Below are 15,679 nucleotides of genomic sequence, written 5' to 3'. Positions count from 1 at the left end.
TATCGAGGTAAAGTAATTCAGCACTAATCTTGTAAATTACCTGATAGCGGAAAATTGACACAGTGGGGACCACAGAGGGAATGAAATCTGACGGCCGCCAGATTTACACTTCTTCAACATCACGCTTCACAATGAAGTACTTTTCAAGATCTTTGTATAGTCGTTTGACACCGAATCTTGTCCGCAACGGGCCTTTTAGGTCTGACGAAGAAGAGACAAAAGAGTTCATTGACAAGAGAAGAGATGACGATAACCAAGTTTCATTTGCACCGAGGTGGCTGGTAATTCTGTCCATCTTGAACGCATTGGCTTTGTTCATCTCATGCACACTCTTCGGCGCCTGGTTCTACAATTACCACTTGGTAAACAACGCAAACTATCGCCGCACGTCTGCCTACAGCCCTGTCATGGATCAATTCGACCTTTCCTCCACCCTGAAAAAGATCAACGGTTCTTTCTACAATCGCAAAGGCGATATATCTGTCGCCCGTCAGCAACCCAATCCATCAGCTGACGCCACATGGGACGAGTGGGAGTTGACACGCGTCTATCCAGTATCTCAATCCGAGCTCATCAAGATGAACGTCGACCCTTCCACGGTCGCCAAACTCGAAGATTCGACTTGGGGTCTAGGCGATGACGCTTACGCAGCAATCTTCGACGTCTACCACCACGTACACTGCCTCAATTCGCTTCGTCATATCGCATACGGCGACTACTACAACAAAAGCCAGGCACGCGCGCATACTGTCAAGCAGCGTGAGATCCACATCAACCACTGCATTGATATTCTGCTTCAAGGCATCCAGTGTAACGCCAACCTAGACTTAATCCCGCTGCACTGGGTGGAAACACAAGAATATCCGTTTCCAGACATGTCGATCAACAAGATGTGTGTCAACTTTGACGGGCTGACTGAGTGGCGGAGGGAGCATACTATTGATATGGACAAGTATGTCGAGGTCATGAAGATGCCAATGGGTGAGAAGCCGGGGATCAAGCAACTGCCGGCTGCGGATCAATACTACGAGTACTGGGGTTATGATAACCCGAACCACAAACCAGTTGACGAGGGTGGACATGGGCTACCAATGGATGTGGATTCGAATCTGTAGTGTTTTAAACCGTATTCAAAAGTAAGAACCGTCAAAAAAGAGCAAGCCAAGCGGGCATTCTCTCCGCTTCCATATCTGTCATACTACCGCTTGAGGGTACAATTGGGAACCAGGCAGCTGATCTCGCTACTATTTTCGAGTGTTGCGCTGCACAATTCACTTTGATTGCTTTCAATGCTCTGGCGGCTTGCTTCCAATCACAATTGAGGATGACAATGTGCATCCACATCCGAGACGCAATCTAAACAAGAGGTGCAAGGTACGAGCCGCGAGCCGATCTGATACATGCCAGCCTAAATTGCCTGAGGACTTGCGTTGTAGAGGACATAAGATTCAAGTGTAGCACGCCTGGGCTCATAGGACGTACCTGAAATAGTTTTTCAGTATGCTCGTCAGCCTATTGGTATATAGAATATGACAGACCAATGGAATTCGCTGTAAATTTTGAATGAAGTGCGGAAAATTTCTCGATGCTGTTCTTAAAGTAAAGAACGAGAGCCGCTATGTCCAATCTATCTGAGGTCTTCCCCGGGTTTCGTTGTTTTTTGTTCTCTCTCCATGTTGCAGCTTACTACTACCACTTGTCCAATTTTTACGTTCTATTTTTTGGGTCATCGATGTTTCTTAGGGAATAGAAATGAAAATGATCGGCAATGCTGTCTCGATACCCTGGCATGAGTTGATATAGTCAATTGCGATCATCTTGCTTAGCAACACCGCATTATCTGACTGCTAGTGAGACGCTCCTATTACATGTTCAGATACGGATGCATGACTGCTTTTCTCCGCCAACCATATCGAGATTGCCAATCTTTACTGGCAACACACCACATGCGATGGGCAAGAAGATTCTCCCGTTGGTCTGAGCAGGAATCGCAATGGACAGCCCTGCATTGACTCTTCCTATGATCAGGACAACTTGACTTTTGCCGCCTAACCACAGTTCAATAACCTCTCGAACAGCTTTTCATGAGCCAGCATCATGTTGTCCAACTCAGGAAGAGGGCAATATAGGACATAGGCCTTGCTGGTTTGGAGCAACACCGAGGTCACAAAAGAGAAATCGGTAGGTAGTGTGAACTTGTAGGTAAATCAACACTCGATTCAATGATTAGATTTTAGTAAGTCAGGACATAGTTCAGCCGATAGATACAATTTGCACAGTCTAGGGATAGAAGAGCCTACTGACGTCTTGAGATGCCAATAGATGTATTCGCCACGAGAGGATTATCTCGCAATGTGTTTCCAAAGATCTCTGCTACGTCGAACTACATTACATCACTTGCCCCTAACTTCGAGACTGTTCCATGCCCACGGCTCCAAGCCCGACTGTGATTCAATTTCTAAACTCAAAAACACATAGTACCAGCTCATGATGGTGAAGATATAAAAACGAGGAGTCTTGTGGGTTGCTCTAGGAAAAGAGCGATTTCCTGTAACATTGTTGTGATCGAACACTGAGTAAGACTACAGATGCGAGGGCTAAAACTTGGCATGAAGGTTCGGCGTGTTTAAACCGATGCTGGACACTGTGAGCCAGGAATAGCCACCAACTGCAGGGTCGTATACGGCGAAGTCACAAGTGCCGTTGAATCGAATAGTCTCTGAAAAATGCCCGAGGCGGCGAACGCAGCCCACGTAAAGCCTCCCTTCGAAGCAGTGCATTGCGTCCAGACTCTTTGAATGTGTTTGTCTGTCCTCTTTAATGCGAGGAGACACGAATAAATATTTAGCTGGTACCTTAACTCGAAAACATCGGGCCGAGACAGGGAGCAACACCCTTAGGCAATTCTGGCCCAAAACCCGAAGACAACCAGAGTCGCTGTGTACCATCCGGGCTAACCCAGCCCGGACATCATAGTCCAATCAATGTTACTCCAATCCATGTCGAATAATTCAGTGTTCAGCTCAGCAAGACTTGGATCTTGGAAATAGTTGCCTGAATCGAGCCCAGTCACGGCAGGTATATGTATATCCGAGGGCGGAAGCATGACCATATGGCCTTGTATGGGAATCACAGCATCGTCGGCAGTAGGCACTAGAGGTGATGGCTGCCCTAGCTTCTTCTTAATATCCCCTATCATCCGCTCCGGTCCTTCTCCCAATCCCTCTCCAAACATGGCAGCATGTCTTGCGGTCCAGGCTTGCAACACAGTCGACGCAAACATCTTAAATAAGAGGTTTGCACTGGGCTCCATGTCTATGAAGCGGACAGCATAGTTGGCATTCATCGACTCCCATGCTTTGTCGGCATGAGCGCCTACAGGACGGAGGCGGAGATCCTGCACAATGCGCACGTAGGCCGGAAAAGGGAAGTGGAACTGGATTAGCCAACGGTAGCCCTTTGTAAGAGGCGACGACATGAGGGCAGTGTCGCACTCGAGCATGCGAAGCGCATGTGAAAGAATCGCGTCGCGCTGTTCGAGAGTTTGGTCCGCGGGTGAACGTGAGTGCTGGGAACAGTGAAGGAGGAAGCGGTATTTGGCGAGGTAGTAGCGCGCCCACCATATTGTAATGTAGTGTAGCGGGTTTTCGAACGTGCAGTGCTTGAGGTGCCGGCTTTCGATGATGCTTTCGAGGCCATGCAGATTGTCATCGTAGGGGTCGAAAAGATGCTGGGTCGCTTTAGCAACGTGCTTTAGCATCGGGTTGATAAAGTCCAAATGTAGGGCGTTGTGCCGTATAAAGTCCCCTATGGCACCACGCACAACCGCAAAAAGAGCTTCGGTGGATGCCTCTTGATCCAACGGCCTCGTACTGATCTCCGGTCTTACATCGAAATCATTGACATTGGCGGGTATCTTGCAGTCCCAGGTCGGGATCAGTTGAGTAGTTTTGTAGTCACTCATCTCTGATATGCGACTGTCGTACAAGATCAGTGCCCACCACAGTCGACGACGCATCTCAGCCTCAAAGACTCCGTGTTTAGCGTTAGCAGACTCGTTAGCAATGTTCATGCGGTAGGCGATGCGGAAGGCGATGGCAAACATCGGTGATAGGGAATGTGGATGGGTGTCGGGTCTGAGAGAGACCTCGTAGCAGTCAGTTGCACGCCACCAACAGTACTCCTGGGTGACCTACCAAGTAGAGAAAGAAGGCGGTCAAACAGTCGCGTTCTCGAGATCTGAGAAATCCACAATTGATGAGGGCCTGGTGACAAGCGGCTTGATATTTCTTGAGAAGCTTTGCTTTCGGCTCGCCAAACGTTTTGCGGCATGCTTCTTCCTCGATGCTAATAAGAGCAACACAATAGATACTGAACATCAGCGCTTCGAGCTCACGGCTGATACCTGTCACATCAACGGCTGCATCAAGGATACGTGCTTGGAGCGTCGGCGCGTGTGTGACTTTGAGCAGTGGATTGATGTTATCCGAGTAAATCTGCCAGAGTCTGAAGATATGAACGTGCGAAGGATGTAAAGATGAGATAGGTCCGTTGATCTTGGAGGGTCCAAAGATGTGGTTATGATCGCCCTCGTACACACGACCCCAGACTTTGACGATGACCGGCTCGGAGAGGTCATCGAATGTAGAATTGCCGAAATTGTTGTCAATCTTGGCTTCCTCTGTATCGCCTCGAGCATCATCTGGGGATCTCTGATGCATTGCGTCCCAGAAATTCTTGACCTCGCCCAAGGTCTGATCTTTGCTCTTGATGTTCCCGGCTCCTGCTGGCTGTCCCCCACCTACGTCTTCTCTAGTGCCAAGATACGCCTGGCCTATGGACTTCGAGCTTTGACCGTCAGCGTACCCAGACGTCTCTTCAGCTTCCATGTCGTCAGTAGCCTCAATTGGGACATTGTTTCTTCTCAGCAAGTCCTCATACTGTCTGAGCCTCTCCACCAACTCCTGCTCAGTCGGCCGCCGCCTCCGCCTCGGCATCTGTCGAGCGGGCACGCATTGAACCTTTGCTTTTACACAATGGTTACAAGGGAACTTTCGGTCGCATTTGACTTTGCGTTGCTGGCAAAGCACACACGCAAGGATGCGCTGCGGCTTACGCGGGCGATAAGCTGAACCTGAGGGGGTGGTCTGTCGTGACGACATAACATGAACAGACTCACTGCAAGCTGGAGAGGGCAACATTTCAACAATAGAAAGACTGGAGGTATTCATTCATCTTGCTGATTGTGTTGAGATAATAGACAATGGGACATTTCGGTGGCGATGCCCGCATTCTCGGGTTTACGAACTCACCGTTAGCGTCGCTCATGACGCCTAGCGCGGTTCGGCCTTTGGACCAATCATAAGCTGCATTTCTTATATATATCCGATTTTGTGTAGAGACAGCAATTGTCGGGCCCGAAGGATTGTTGTATAAAGCGCCTGGCCTGAGCGTGCCAATATGAAAACCAAGAAACACAACCAGTTGTTAAGGCTCCATTCAGACGCTTCTCCGCAGATATATCGAACATGCCTTCTATCGAATTGGTTGACGAAGCGCCCACCAAGCCCACCAACAATCTACAAGAGCATGATCACGAAGATGTCGACGATACTTCGCCGGTTATGTGTGAGTCTTCCCCTCTCCCCGGGTAGTGATTTTGTGGCTCAAGAGGACAGGACTTGGCGATGGTGTTTCTAACCTCCCAATCGGCGCTTTCACCTTGCTGAGCATCTTCCTGTTCTTCCACATGGACCCGCCGAAGCGTGATAGCCTCAGCGTCATGCAGCAGATTCAGCGTCTCGATCCAGTGGGCTTCTTCTTCTTCGTACCCAGCATCGTGTGTTTGATCCTTACGATGCAATGGGGCCGAACAACATACACGTGGTCTAACCCAAAGATGATCCGTTTACTCGTAGCCTTTGGAGTACTCCTCATTTTCTTCGGGATCGTCGAAATGCTCACATTAGAAACAGCCATGTTTCCTACTCGAGTTGTGCTGAAAAGGTAAGTCGCGGGCAGTATGATCTTTACCTTCCTCAACTACGGGTCCGTCATGGCCATCGCGTACTACCTGGCAATTTGGTTCCAGGCTGCCAAGGGCGAGACAGCTACACATGCTGGAATCAACACGATTCCAATGGTTATAGCCATGGTCCTATCGAGCATTCTGTCCGCCAAGATCACGCAGTTCATAGGTTACTATATCCCCAGTCTAATTGCCTGTCCACTCCTCAGCGCTGTTGGAGCAGGCATGCTTTCGACCATGACGCGATACTCGGACCACAGCTACTGGATTGGGTATCAAGTCCTGTTCGGTTTCGGTCTCGGGTACGGCGCACAGCAGACGAGTCTCGCAAGCCATAGTGTTTTGCCAAAGAAGGATGTGCCGCTAGGACTGGCGCTGGGCTTCCTCAAGCAGCAGCTCGGCGGCGCAGTGTTCCTTTCAGTCTGCCAAAACACATTTGCGACAAAGTTGATAGACCGTCTCTCTGGCGTCGCCGGTCTGGACGCGCAGAAATTTGTCGATACCGGTGCAACAGACATTTGGGCAATGGTCCCAAGCGAGGAAATGGATAGGGTTGTGGAAGCCTACAATTTCGCCATTACACGTGTCCTTCTCCTGGCTGCTATCCCCAGCGCGTGTACCATTGCGGGTGTGGCTATGATGGAATATAAGGGTATTAAGGGCATGAAGGGAGCAAAGTCGGCAGACGATGAAGCAAAGAGCGTCGATAAGACAGAGAAGGTTTAGATCTAGACAGTGGGTTCACGCCAGCAACACTAGGCCAAGTCATGGGTAACAGTGGAGTGTACCCGTGCTGTGTACAACAAGGATCTCAGCTTTCTAAGTCATCTGTTTCGTACCTATCATAAACTCATCAAATCCCAAGAGTATGTGCCTCCTTGATGATCGCTGCAGTAATCTCCGCAACAATGTACACAGGCGCCATGGTATGACACTCCGGAAATTTGGGAAATACGCTTGCATCGACGACTCGCAGTCTCGATACTCCATTTAATCTCAAATCAGAATTTACCACTCCCCGGTCCGCGTTATACGGCGCCATCCTCGCCGTTCCCGTGCCATGATTGATGGTCACAGCATGCTGCCTGACGTATTTCAGATAGTCTTGGTCGGAAGTGAGGTTTGCGAGAGGGCCATAGGGGTCACCGATACATCCCTCAAAGGCTTTGCTACCAAGCACAGTGAACGCATCTTTCATGGCTTGCACAGCAGCGTACTGGTCAAATTCGGTTGTCAGGTAGTTCGGGTTGATGACCGGGGGCGCGAAGGGGTCTGACGAATTCATTGTTACTTCACCTCGTAAAAAAGGGTAAGTGACGATCGAGAGCACGCTGATATAGTTCCCTGTTGACGGCATGGGAATATTGGCCAAAGGCACGAAGCCTTCAGCGAACAGGAGGTCTTCGTAACCAGGTAGAGGGCCGGCTGCGGGGTTCCAGGAGAGTGTCGAACATAGTAGCGTTTTGCGGCAAGCGCAGCATCGCAATGACGCTGGCTGCTGAGTTGGTGAGCGGATCACGATGTGTGTCGTTCCAGGTCTGAAGAGCCTGTTCCATGATAGTGGGCGATCGAAGGATTGGATGGACAGTGGTGTTCGCATTGACAGTAGAATAGAGAGCGTCGAGAGGGTGGTCTGTCAGATTCTGTCCGACTGATGGTAGGTCGACAATATCAGAAATGTTGAAAGACGACAGAGTCGAGGCAGGACCGATGCCAGACTGCATGAGGATCTTAGGTGTACCGATTACGCCGGCGGACAGGATAATCTCTTTGCGAGCTGTCAGTCGGACGTGTTCTAATGTGCGCAATTGTACGATTTCAGCAGCAACAAAGTTGGGGCAGTCGCGTTAATCGCCACTCTCTAATAGCTTTGTGACTTGGGTATTGAGGAGCACCGAAAAATTGTCACGACACGAACTGCGGTTGTCCTGGCAGTCATCGATCAACGGATGCAGGTATGCTGTAGCAGCACTGCTTCTCTTCTAATGGCCACCGAACCCTGTGACCATGAGAAGCCCACAAAATCCCCAGCGTTGAGATCTTGGTTGAACGTTGCTGGCTTCGATGGCTTTCCGGTCCAGTGGGTATTGACTTCCAGGGACACTGACCTCTACCGGGCCGTTCCCGTGTGCAGACTCATTAACTTCGTCTCCGTAGTCCCGCTCATCAGCAGGTACCACAAGCTGCGAGTTCTTGAAGTAATGCGGTTCAAGCGCTGACCACGGCCAACCCATGTCGCCAGTAATGTTTGCCAAGCGATCATATACATCGTTCGAGGCGCGATTGTAAGCCATGTAGTTGACCGTGCTGCTGCCGCCAAACACATGGCCACGCTCTAAATCGATGGATTGTAAGAAGTCTGAGGAAATGGTAACGGTGTGCCCACGTCCGGAGTGCTTGTATTTTATTGAACAGCTTAAACCGATACCAAGTAGATCCATTCAACATTCAGTTAGTCCGGCCAGATTTCCGCCATCCAGAGGCCCTTAGGTGTGTAATGTGATGAAGATTGTCGAGGTAATCGGTTAAGACGACAACCAGTACGAACGCGGCTGGGATAGCTGCAGTACTAAGGCAGTTTGCAGTGGAGAATACGTTAGTGCTGAATCAGCAGCCTTTTTCGACTGCGCGCTATGATACCTTTGGTAGCTCCTAGAGCATGTTTCACATTTGCCAATTCGTGCTGCGATTCTAATCGCGGTTCCTGCTAGGGCTCCATCTTTTAAATACAACCTCTCTAACCTTGTACATCGTGAGAGCCTTGCCGATATCAACACCAAATGCATCCTGCTTAGTTTCTCCGTCCCATGGCGGCGGCACCTCAACATACACCAGCACTAGTGTTTTCATAACTGCTGTCTGCACACGATGCACTCGGTGGAACCACCACCAATCCCTGCTCTCCTTCTGTCTGCGATGGGCAACACGCTCCGGCGTCTCAGACCAGTAAGGATGCGAGTACGAAGGGATGATCTGAACACCAAACTCGGCATGATGAAAGGCAGGACCGCGGAGGTAGAGCAGGTAGTCGACGGCGAACTTGATGCCGGGGCGGACAACCCAGCCCAAGGAGCGGAAGTGGTGGTAAACGACGTATTTGAGGACGAACGAGTTGTCGGGAGCGATCTGCTGTGTGCTAGGTAGAGCTGCGGTCTTCTGTGACAAGCGCTCACGGTATTGGTAGGCTTTCTTTAGGCCGATGACTGCGGTATCGTCGACGGGCAATGAAGCATAGGCGCTGTAGAGGCGGAAAAGATACCACGTAGGAAGCGCTGCGTTGCCGTCGACAATGTTGCCTTCGACGACGTTGAGGGCACCTAGGACGTAGGTAAGGAAAAACGCCTCTTCTGGCGTGAGTTGCAGATGCTCAATGTCCTTGATTTCTTCGTCGTCCTTGGTAGCAGACGCATCCTCACCCCAGGCGGGAGCCTTGTCTGCAAAGCTCTTGTCGACCTCTGCGACGATGGAGTCGCCAGTTGGACCCACAACATGACCAGCTTCGGGCGTGTATACGGTCCCTCTTGGTGACTCGGAGACGACACCATCATCCACCAAGTCGTTGATGGTACCGTCTGCGTCTAGCTTGCCTTCCTGGCGCAGTTGCTGCTCAATGGCTTCTCGTTGCGCCTTGGCACGCTCAAGCTTGAATTGCCTGCGCTCTTCTCTTCGGGCTTGGGTGATCTGTGTGCTTGCTGTGGATGCTTCAATACCCCGCCTGCGCCTTTCGGCGAGTAGCCACTGGGGTTCACTGCGACTGAGCGACCCTTTGCCCCAGAAGCCTTGCTCCCAGAGCGCGCGGATCGATGCAGGGTCCGTGACATGGATCGACTGGGTGTCTTCAGAGTAGTAGGCGTTGTGAGAAACCTTGTGCGAGTTTGGTTTTCGCAACGAGTGTGAAAGAAGAGTGATAGCAATCCTCACGATGGATAAGGGGTTATGTGGGATGAAGGCTGGCAATGGGTGAATGTCAAGCGGGAGTGGCTTGGCGTGAATTTCATTGTAATTTGGTCGCTTTGGGCGAGGTTTCCTAGGACCGCTACTTGTGGACTTGTGGCCATGAGGCGCAGCAGCATCGACCTGCGTCACAGGCGGCTCCGACGCCTTGTCCTCAGTCGTCATAGTGCTTGAGCGCGTAGTTGGGACTATCTGTTTGGAGTCAGACACAGGTACATGAGTATTGGTACAAAGTGTGGGCGAGTTGGTGATCGATCAGATACCGTTGTAGTCTATTTTGTAACGGAAGACAGCATAGAGCACGTGCGCTAGCAAGTGAATGTTCACGCTGTGCCGCTGATATGATTTGAATTTGTCATCATGAAAAGGGAGGGGAAGGAGGGTGCGAAGGTGCGCAAGAGAGCTGACTTACCGTTCAATGAAGCCTCGAGCCGGCGATGTGCTGGCCGGTGTTCGAGGCGGTTGGAAGACGTGAAGTTTTCGCGAGCCAACGAGGTTTTAAGCGCGGAGGTGGTCGGCCCGCGGCGTTGCTAGGCGCTGATTGGCCAGAGGAGACCACCGCCGCCGCGCGTCCTACCCTCACAACCGTCGTGGTGACTAGATGCCACACCAAGAACAGGCCGGTAAGACGACTTGCACTGCTTTTGGACAGCGATGTGAATGCTGGGGAAAACTGGCAGCGGGGTGGGCGTAGACACGTGGTCGCGTAATCAACGCCGCAACAGGCAGCCATGGCGTCGAGACCGAGCTGTGCCTCGCTCTCCTCTGCGACCCACAAACCACAAGGACTTGAAGCAGGCCCCATCTCTCCGGACAATGCTCCCGGCAGCACGAGGGTCGCTGCGGCTCCCGCGCCAGCACTTGCGCGCGCTTGCAACGCGCGGCACACCTCCACCACCTGGGCCCCGTGGCCGCATAGCTAGACAACGCCCGCCTCAGAGGAGGGCGCCTGCGCAACCCTCAGCACAGCGCGGCAGTGAACAGCCAGCATCGAATGCCGGCCCACCGCAAGATGCAGCAAACACGGGCGCAAACGAGCCCTCAAGAGTCGAAGCAGTGTCCAACGCCCTCGCAACCACGCCCGACTCGGAGAATCCACTCGTCACGCCCGTCTACATGCCCGAGGACCCCCGCGCAGTCCTCAAGCAGACACACCCCGCCATGCGCCTCCTCGACAACTCGGCCATTGTCATCCAGCGCCAGCTCGAGATGATGAACGTGCTCATGGGCTTCGAGCAAGCCAACCGCTACGTCATCATGGACCCGCACGGCAGCCACATAGGCTACCTAGCCGAGCGGGATCATGGCTTTGGCAGTGCAATGGCCCGGCAGATGTTCAAGACGCATCGGAGCTTCACAACGCACGTCTTCGACAGGCACGAGAAGGAAGTCCTGAGGTTCCACAGGCCCTTCAGCTGGATCAACTCGCGCATACGGGTATACGACGCCGTGGGCCAGCATGGTGGCGCATATGCGAGCTCCACACAGCTGCAGGGCACGAGCGCAGCCAGCATCGTGAACCAGACGAGCGCAAATGTCTCGAGCTTGCATCTGGCTGACATGCGCATCATCGGCGCCACAGAGCAGGAATGGGCACCGCTGAGACGCAAGTACAACTTGTTCCTTGCACGCAACCTCCAAGACGCCGGGCCCGGTACGCCCCAGATCGCCCCCGGCAACCTCCCTTTTTCCGACTCAAAAGCCATGGCTGTCGCAGAAGGCGACAACAGGCAAGTTGGTATGCTTCAGTTCGCCCGTGTAGACGAGCGTTTCTTGTCCTGGGACTTCAGCTTGATGTCCGAAGACGGCCGTCTGCTGGGATCCGTAAACCGCAACTTCGGCGGCTTTGCAAGAGAAATCTTCACAGACACAGGCGTGTATGCGCTGAGAATGGACGCTGCTGGTCTTGCTCAGCATCCTTCACACGTTGCTTCGCAGACTGGGCACGCAGACCAGGGACCAGGCATGACGCTCGATCAGCGCGCCGTAATGCTCGCAACTGCAGTGAGCATCGATTTTGACTACTTCAGCCGGCACAGTGGGTCCGGAGGCATCATGTGGCCCATGTGGATGCCGTGGGTCGGCGGCGGTGGAGAAGCCGCTGGCGGTGCTGCAGCGGGCGGTGCCGCAGCAGGTGAGGTAGGAGCTGCGGGCGCCGGCACCGCTGTGGGAGCAGCCGGTGAATCTGGTGTACTGGGCGAAGCTGCTGCCGGTGCTCGAGGCCTCGGGGCTGCCGAGGGCGCCGCGACTGGCGCCGCGACCATGGCTGGTTACGAGGCTATGCAGAGAGGTCGAGGGTCGCAGTCAGCCGACGACATGTCGCCGCAGGCGAACGATCCCTACCAGGCGCCCACAGATCAGCCACAGGATGCTGGACAGGGCGAAGGAGACATCTGGGGGCAGAGTGGCGATCCTTGGGCGGACCAACGCGGCCAAAACCAGGAGCAGGACTTCTGGGGCGGTGAAAACCAGGGCGGTGAAGGAGGCGGAGATGATTCGGACTGGGGCGACTGGTTTTAGAGGCCCTAGCCTGTACAGAATACTTGTAACCTATCGTTGTTTAGCATACTGTAGATTTCTCTACGCAGCATCGTGCCGCTGTATTCGACCTACCTTTTTCTAGCGAAGCCGGACGAGGGGAACTCCCCGCATTGTGCTTAGACATGACCTGATCAAATCTCCGGGGTAGCCCGCATGCAACGACCAAATTAGAACTCATCAGATGTTCCGATGCCAAGTCCTCGGCCGCAATTCTTCCGTTATGAAGCATTCGCTTACTTCATCTGCGGATGCGATCATCAGTGACCATATAATCATCCCAGCTCACCGTCAACATGGTTTCTGAGCAGTTTCCAGTGTGTCCATCATTCCAGCATGAAGTGTGAACAGCTCATTTGTGCCAGCCTGGCCGTAACAGCCGCTGCAGCTCCGACGTTCGAGAAGAAGAAGCCGTCGTTCAGCTGGAAGAAGACCAAATCCCTCATCGCCTTTGGTGACTCGTACACCTATGTCCAAGGCCTCCAGGGTCACCCAAACTACACCTACATTGGTGACAACTTGGACATTTCCTTCACCCCATCCGAGTTGTTCTCCAACAGGATCGTGCAAAACCAGACCTCGACGGCCTCCGGTGGGCCAGTGTGGACTGAGTTCATTACAAACTGTGGCGTGAAAGAGGGCCTGGCAGACCCGAGGAAATGCGACAGACAGCTCTGGGACTTTGCATATGCAGGCTCGAATACAAACACTGTGCTCACGCCTCTGCACTGGAACCACACCGTGTCTCTCGAGAACCAGATCCTGCAATTTGAGAGATACGGCGATCCGGCGTTGCAAAAAGTGCTCAAGAGGAAAGAGGCGCTGGTCGCGTTCTGGATCGGCATCAACGATATCACCGACCTCGCGAAACTGAGGGGAAAGAACGCTACTTTTGCGCCGCTGTACGAACAGGTCATCTCCGCACAGGCCGAATTGTGGGAGCGTGTGTACAATCTGGGGTACAAGAACCTGCTCTTGATGAACCTACCGCCTCTTGACCGTGGCCCTTCGCCCTCTGTCAATGCATCTCTCGTCAATACTTACAACACCATCCTCGCCTCGCACGCAATTGAATTCCAAGACGCTCACAAGGACGCGACGATCTTGCAGTTCGATGTTAACACAGTGCTCAATCAAGTTTTCAACGATGCAGCGGCATACGGATTCACCAATACGACCAACTTTTGCCCAGACTACAACCAACCGGACATCAAAACCAACCCGGAGAAATACGGGTGCGGGAAGGGTATTGATACGTATTTGTGGTACAACTCAGGGCATCTAACGACGAGGGTGCATCGTGTGTTCTCCAAGATTTTGGTCAGGTGGCTGGGTGAGCAGAAGCGGTGATGATCTTTCCCGGTACCGGTAGTGCTGTGGTGCCGATCATGAACAGTATCCAATGAGACAATGTTTTAGTCCTCCAACAGCTTTGTTCGGACTCACTTTACATTGCAAGAAGCTAGAGCCACTTGGGGCGGTGTGGCGTGGGAGACGGTCGAGTAGAAGCTGCAACGACCAAGCGCAGATATATAGTGAGCTTCTGAAAACGTTCGTAGCTATTCATTCTTCCATCCCGGCTAATAAAATAAGTCAGCCCTAGTTCCTACGGGGGTCAAGCGCATCTGCCTGCACAGTGTCAGCCACAACGCCAATCTCGTGCTCCCAACACTAGTGACTCACGCAATTGCTGGTGATGACTCTAGTAATGAGTCGCTTAGGTGGAAGGACATCATACAATTGAGTGTCGAATTCATGACCACATCGCAGGCTCTATTTGCTTTCCATTGCTTTGTTGGCCTCCTTGCTGACATTGAAATAACTCGAGATGGATATATCCGAGTTGACTACTGAACTGTTCCATGCCATAGCCGAAAAGGTGATACATCCCAATGCCTGTAGATATGTCTTGGCTCACGGTCACTGCAGCTGACAAAGGACGACGTAGGCAGTCTGAGCCCAGTCTCGCATGCACATCGCACCAAATGCGAGCCCTTCGTTTTCCGCAGTGTCACCCTGTCAGGTCGGAAGAAACGCTCCCTACGTTTATCGCACCGTGCGTTGGGTAGACTCAAAAACCCCAGTGACAGCATGGTGTACAGCGTGCGGCTGATTTCTGTAGGTTACACCGCGAAATCTTGCCAGAGAAAGCTCTCTTGCCGGCGCTTCGTAACGTCAGTGCTTCGGAGTCCTTCACGTGGTGCACTGGGTACCGACCCCGATCACAATTTTCAAATGTCTGCATGAAGCACATTCGTCCGCATGTTTGAGGGTTGTGGCTCATCAGCGCAACAGTCTCCTCCCCTTGGACAACCCCCTAATCTCATCGTCGCAATTGCACACGCTGGATATCAAGATTGGTGTGCTCTGCAACAAGAATTTTCGTAATCCAATGGGGAAACCGGAGCTCGATGAGCTCAAGTCAATCTTGTCAGATTCACAAGAGATGAGCATCGGGCAGCATGGTCGCTGGCTGCATTAAAGCTGCCTACCGAGTCCAAGCTTGAATACTTAGCCCAGTCGGTACGCAAAGCGCCTTCCACGCGGGAGCGAACGACTCAGGCGTCTCTTTATGGATGGCAGACACGGTGCACTAGCGACGAATTTCTGTATTCCATCAATGTTCCTGTGCCACTGAGCTGGCTCGGCTACACCAAAGGTAGGTAAGTGCAACTATTAGAGAAGCAAGAAGGGAAGACAGGATAGCATTGTTGGCTCACACAGGCTGTCTTGGTGCTACAATGAAAGGGTTTGATTTTTCATGCGAGCTAGGAGTGTTTGTGTACCTTACCTAAATTACATGTACTACGAGTGGCACTGTCACGACTTTCGTGTTGCAACCATGGCCAACCTCGATACACATGAAGCATTCTTCGACCCACCTCAATCCAACGTCCAAGCTCGGTGGTAAACAGCGGACTTGAACTTGCTCTAGTCCCGCTGTTTGGCCGGACAAAGATAGCCAACTACTCCAATTCGACGTGGGTAGTCAGCAAACGGTCACGGTGGAAAAGTGGCCATTCATTACCCATTTGGGGACAAGTTTGCAAACAAAAACAAAAATTGTAAATTCTATCAATCTACTGGATGAAGATTAAGAAAAAAGTCTAAGATGTGCCAGTTTGCTTTTGGCGGTACATCCATGGGAACAGAACCACA

At 52.2% G+C, this 15,679-nt stretch overlaps 8 protein-coding genes across 8 annotated transcripts; 5 read left to right on the top strand and 3 right to left on the bottom strand.

The window, feature by feature from the left end:
* Positions 1 to 131: 131 nt before the first annotated feature.
* On the top strand, positions 132 to 1,115 carry EKO05_0010178 (uncharacterized protein; the record flags this gene model as incomplete). The annotated part of the gene is made up of 1 exon (XM_038947030.1): positions 132 to 1,115. The coding sequence occupies one exon, from the start codon at positions 132 to 134 to the stop codon at positions 1,113 to 1,115; it is 984 nt and encodes a 327-aa protein (XP_038794727.1).
* Positions 1,116 to 2,953: 1,838 nt separating this feature from the next.
* EKO05_0010177 (uncharacterized protein) lies at positions 2,954 to 5,231 on the bottom strand (the record flags this gene model as incomplete). Its single annotated transcript, XM_038942809.2, has 2 exons — positions 2,954 to 4,147; positions 4,197 to 5,231. 2 exons carry the CDS (start codon positions 5,229 to 5,231, stop codon positions 2,954 to 2,956), a joined length of 2,229 nt encoding a protein of 742 aa, XP_038794726.2.
* Positions 5,232 to 6,022: 791 nt separating this feature from the next.
* On the top strand, positions 6,023 to 6,754 carry EKO05_0010176 (uncharacterized protein; the record flags this gene model as incomplete). Its single annotated transcript, XM_038947029.1, has 1 exon — positions 6,023 to 6,754. One exon carries the CDS (start codon positions 6,023 to 6,025, stop codon positions 6,752 to 6,754), a length of 732 nt encoding a protein of 243 aa, XP_038794725.1.
* A 127-nt stretch (positions 6,755 to 6,881) lies between these two features.
* EKO05_0010175 (Choline dehydrogenase) lies at positions 6,882 to 7,313 on the bottom strand (the record flags this gene model as incomplete). The annotated part of the gene is made up of 1 exon (XM_038947028.1): positions 6,882 to 7,313. One exon carries the CDS (start codon positions 7,311 to 7,313, stop codon positions 6,882 to 6,884), a length of 432 nt encoding a protein of 143 aa, XP_038794724.1.
* Positions 7,314 to 8,719: 1,406 nt separating this feature from the next.
* EKO05_0010174 (tRNA-intron lyase) lies at positions 8,720 to 10,147 on the bottom strand (the record flags this gene model as incomplete). Its single annotated transcript, XM_038947027.1, has 1 exon — positions 8,720 to 10,147. The coding sequence occupies one exon, from the start codon at positions 10,145 to 10,147 to the stop codon at positions 8,720 to 8,722; it is 1,428 nt and encodes a 475-aa protein (XP_038794722.1).
* A 651-nt stretch (positions 10,148 to 10,798) lies between these two features.
* EKO05_0010173 (uncharacterized protein) lies at positions 10,799 to 12,502 on the top strand (the record flags this gene model as incomplete). The annotated part of the gene is made up of 1 exon (XM_038947026.1): positions 10,799 to 12,502. The coding sequence occupies one exon, from the start codon at positions 10,799 to 10,801 to the stop codon at positions 12,500 to 12,502; it is 1,704 nt and encodes a 567-aa protein (XP_038794721.1).
* Positions 12,503 to 12,856: 354 nt separating this feature from the next.
* On the top strand, positions 12,857 to 13,870 carry EKO05_0010172 (uncharacterized protein; the record flags this gene model as incomplete). The annotated part of the gene is made up of 1 exon (XM_038947025.1): positions 12,857 to 13,870. The coding sequence occupies one exon, from the start codon at positions 12,857 to 12,859 to the stop codon at positions 13,868 to 13,870; it is 1,014 nt and encodes a 337-aa protein (XP_038794720.1).
* Positions 13,871 to 14,348: 478 nt separating this feature from the next.
* On the top strand, positions 14,349 to 15,002 carry EKO05_0010171 (uncharacterized protein; the record flags this gene model as incomplete). Its single annotated transcript, XM_059637704.1, has 3 exons — positions 14,349 to 14,399; positions 14,450 to 14,757; positions 14,816 to 15,002. 3 exons carry the CDS (start codon positions 14,349 to 14,351, stop codon positions 15,000 to 15,002), a joined length of 546 nt encoding a protein of 181 aa, XP_059493687.1.
* Positions 15,003 to 15,679: the final 677 nt, after the last annotated feature.

The sequence above is a fragment of the Ascochyta rabiei genome, chromosome 18 (assembly GCF_004011695.2).
Source record: "Ascochyta rabiei chromosome 18, complete sequence".
NCBI lineage: Eukaryota > Fungi > Ascomycota > Dothideomycetes > Pleosporales > Didymellaceae > Ascochyta > Ascochyta rabiei.
This window is presented reverse-complemented; position numbering and strand designations above follow the sequence as displayed.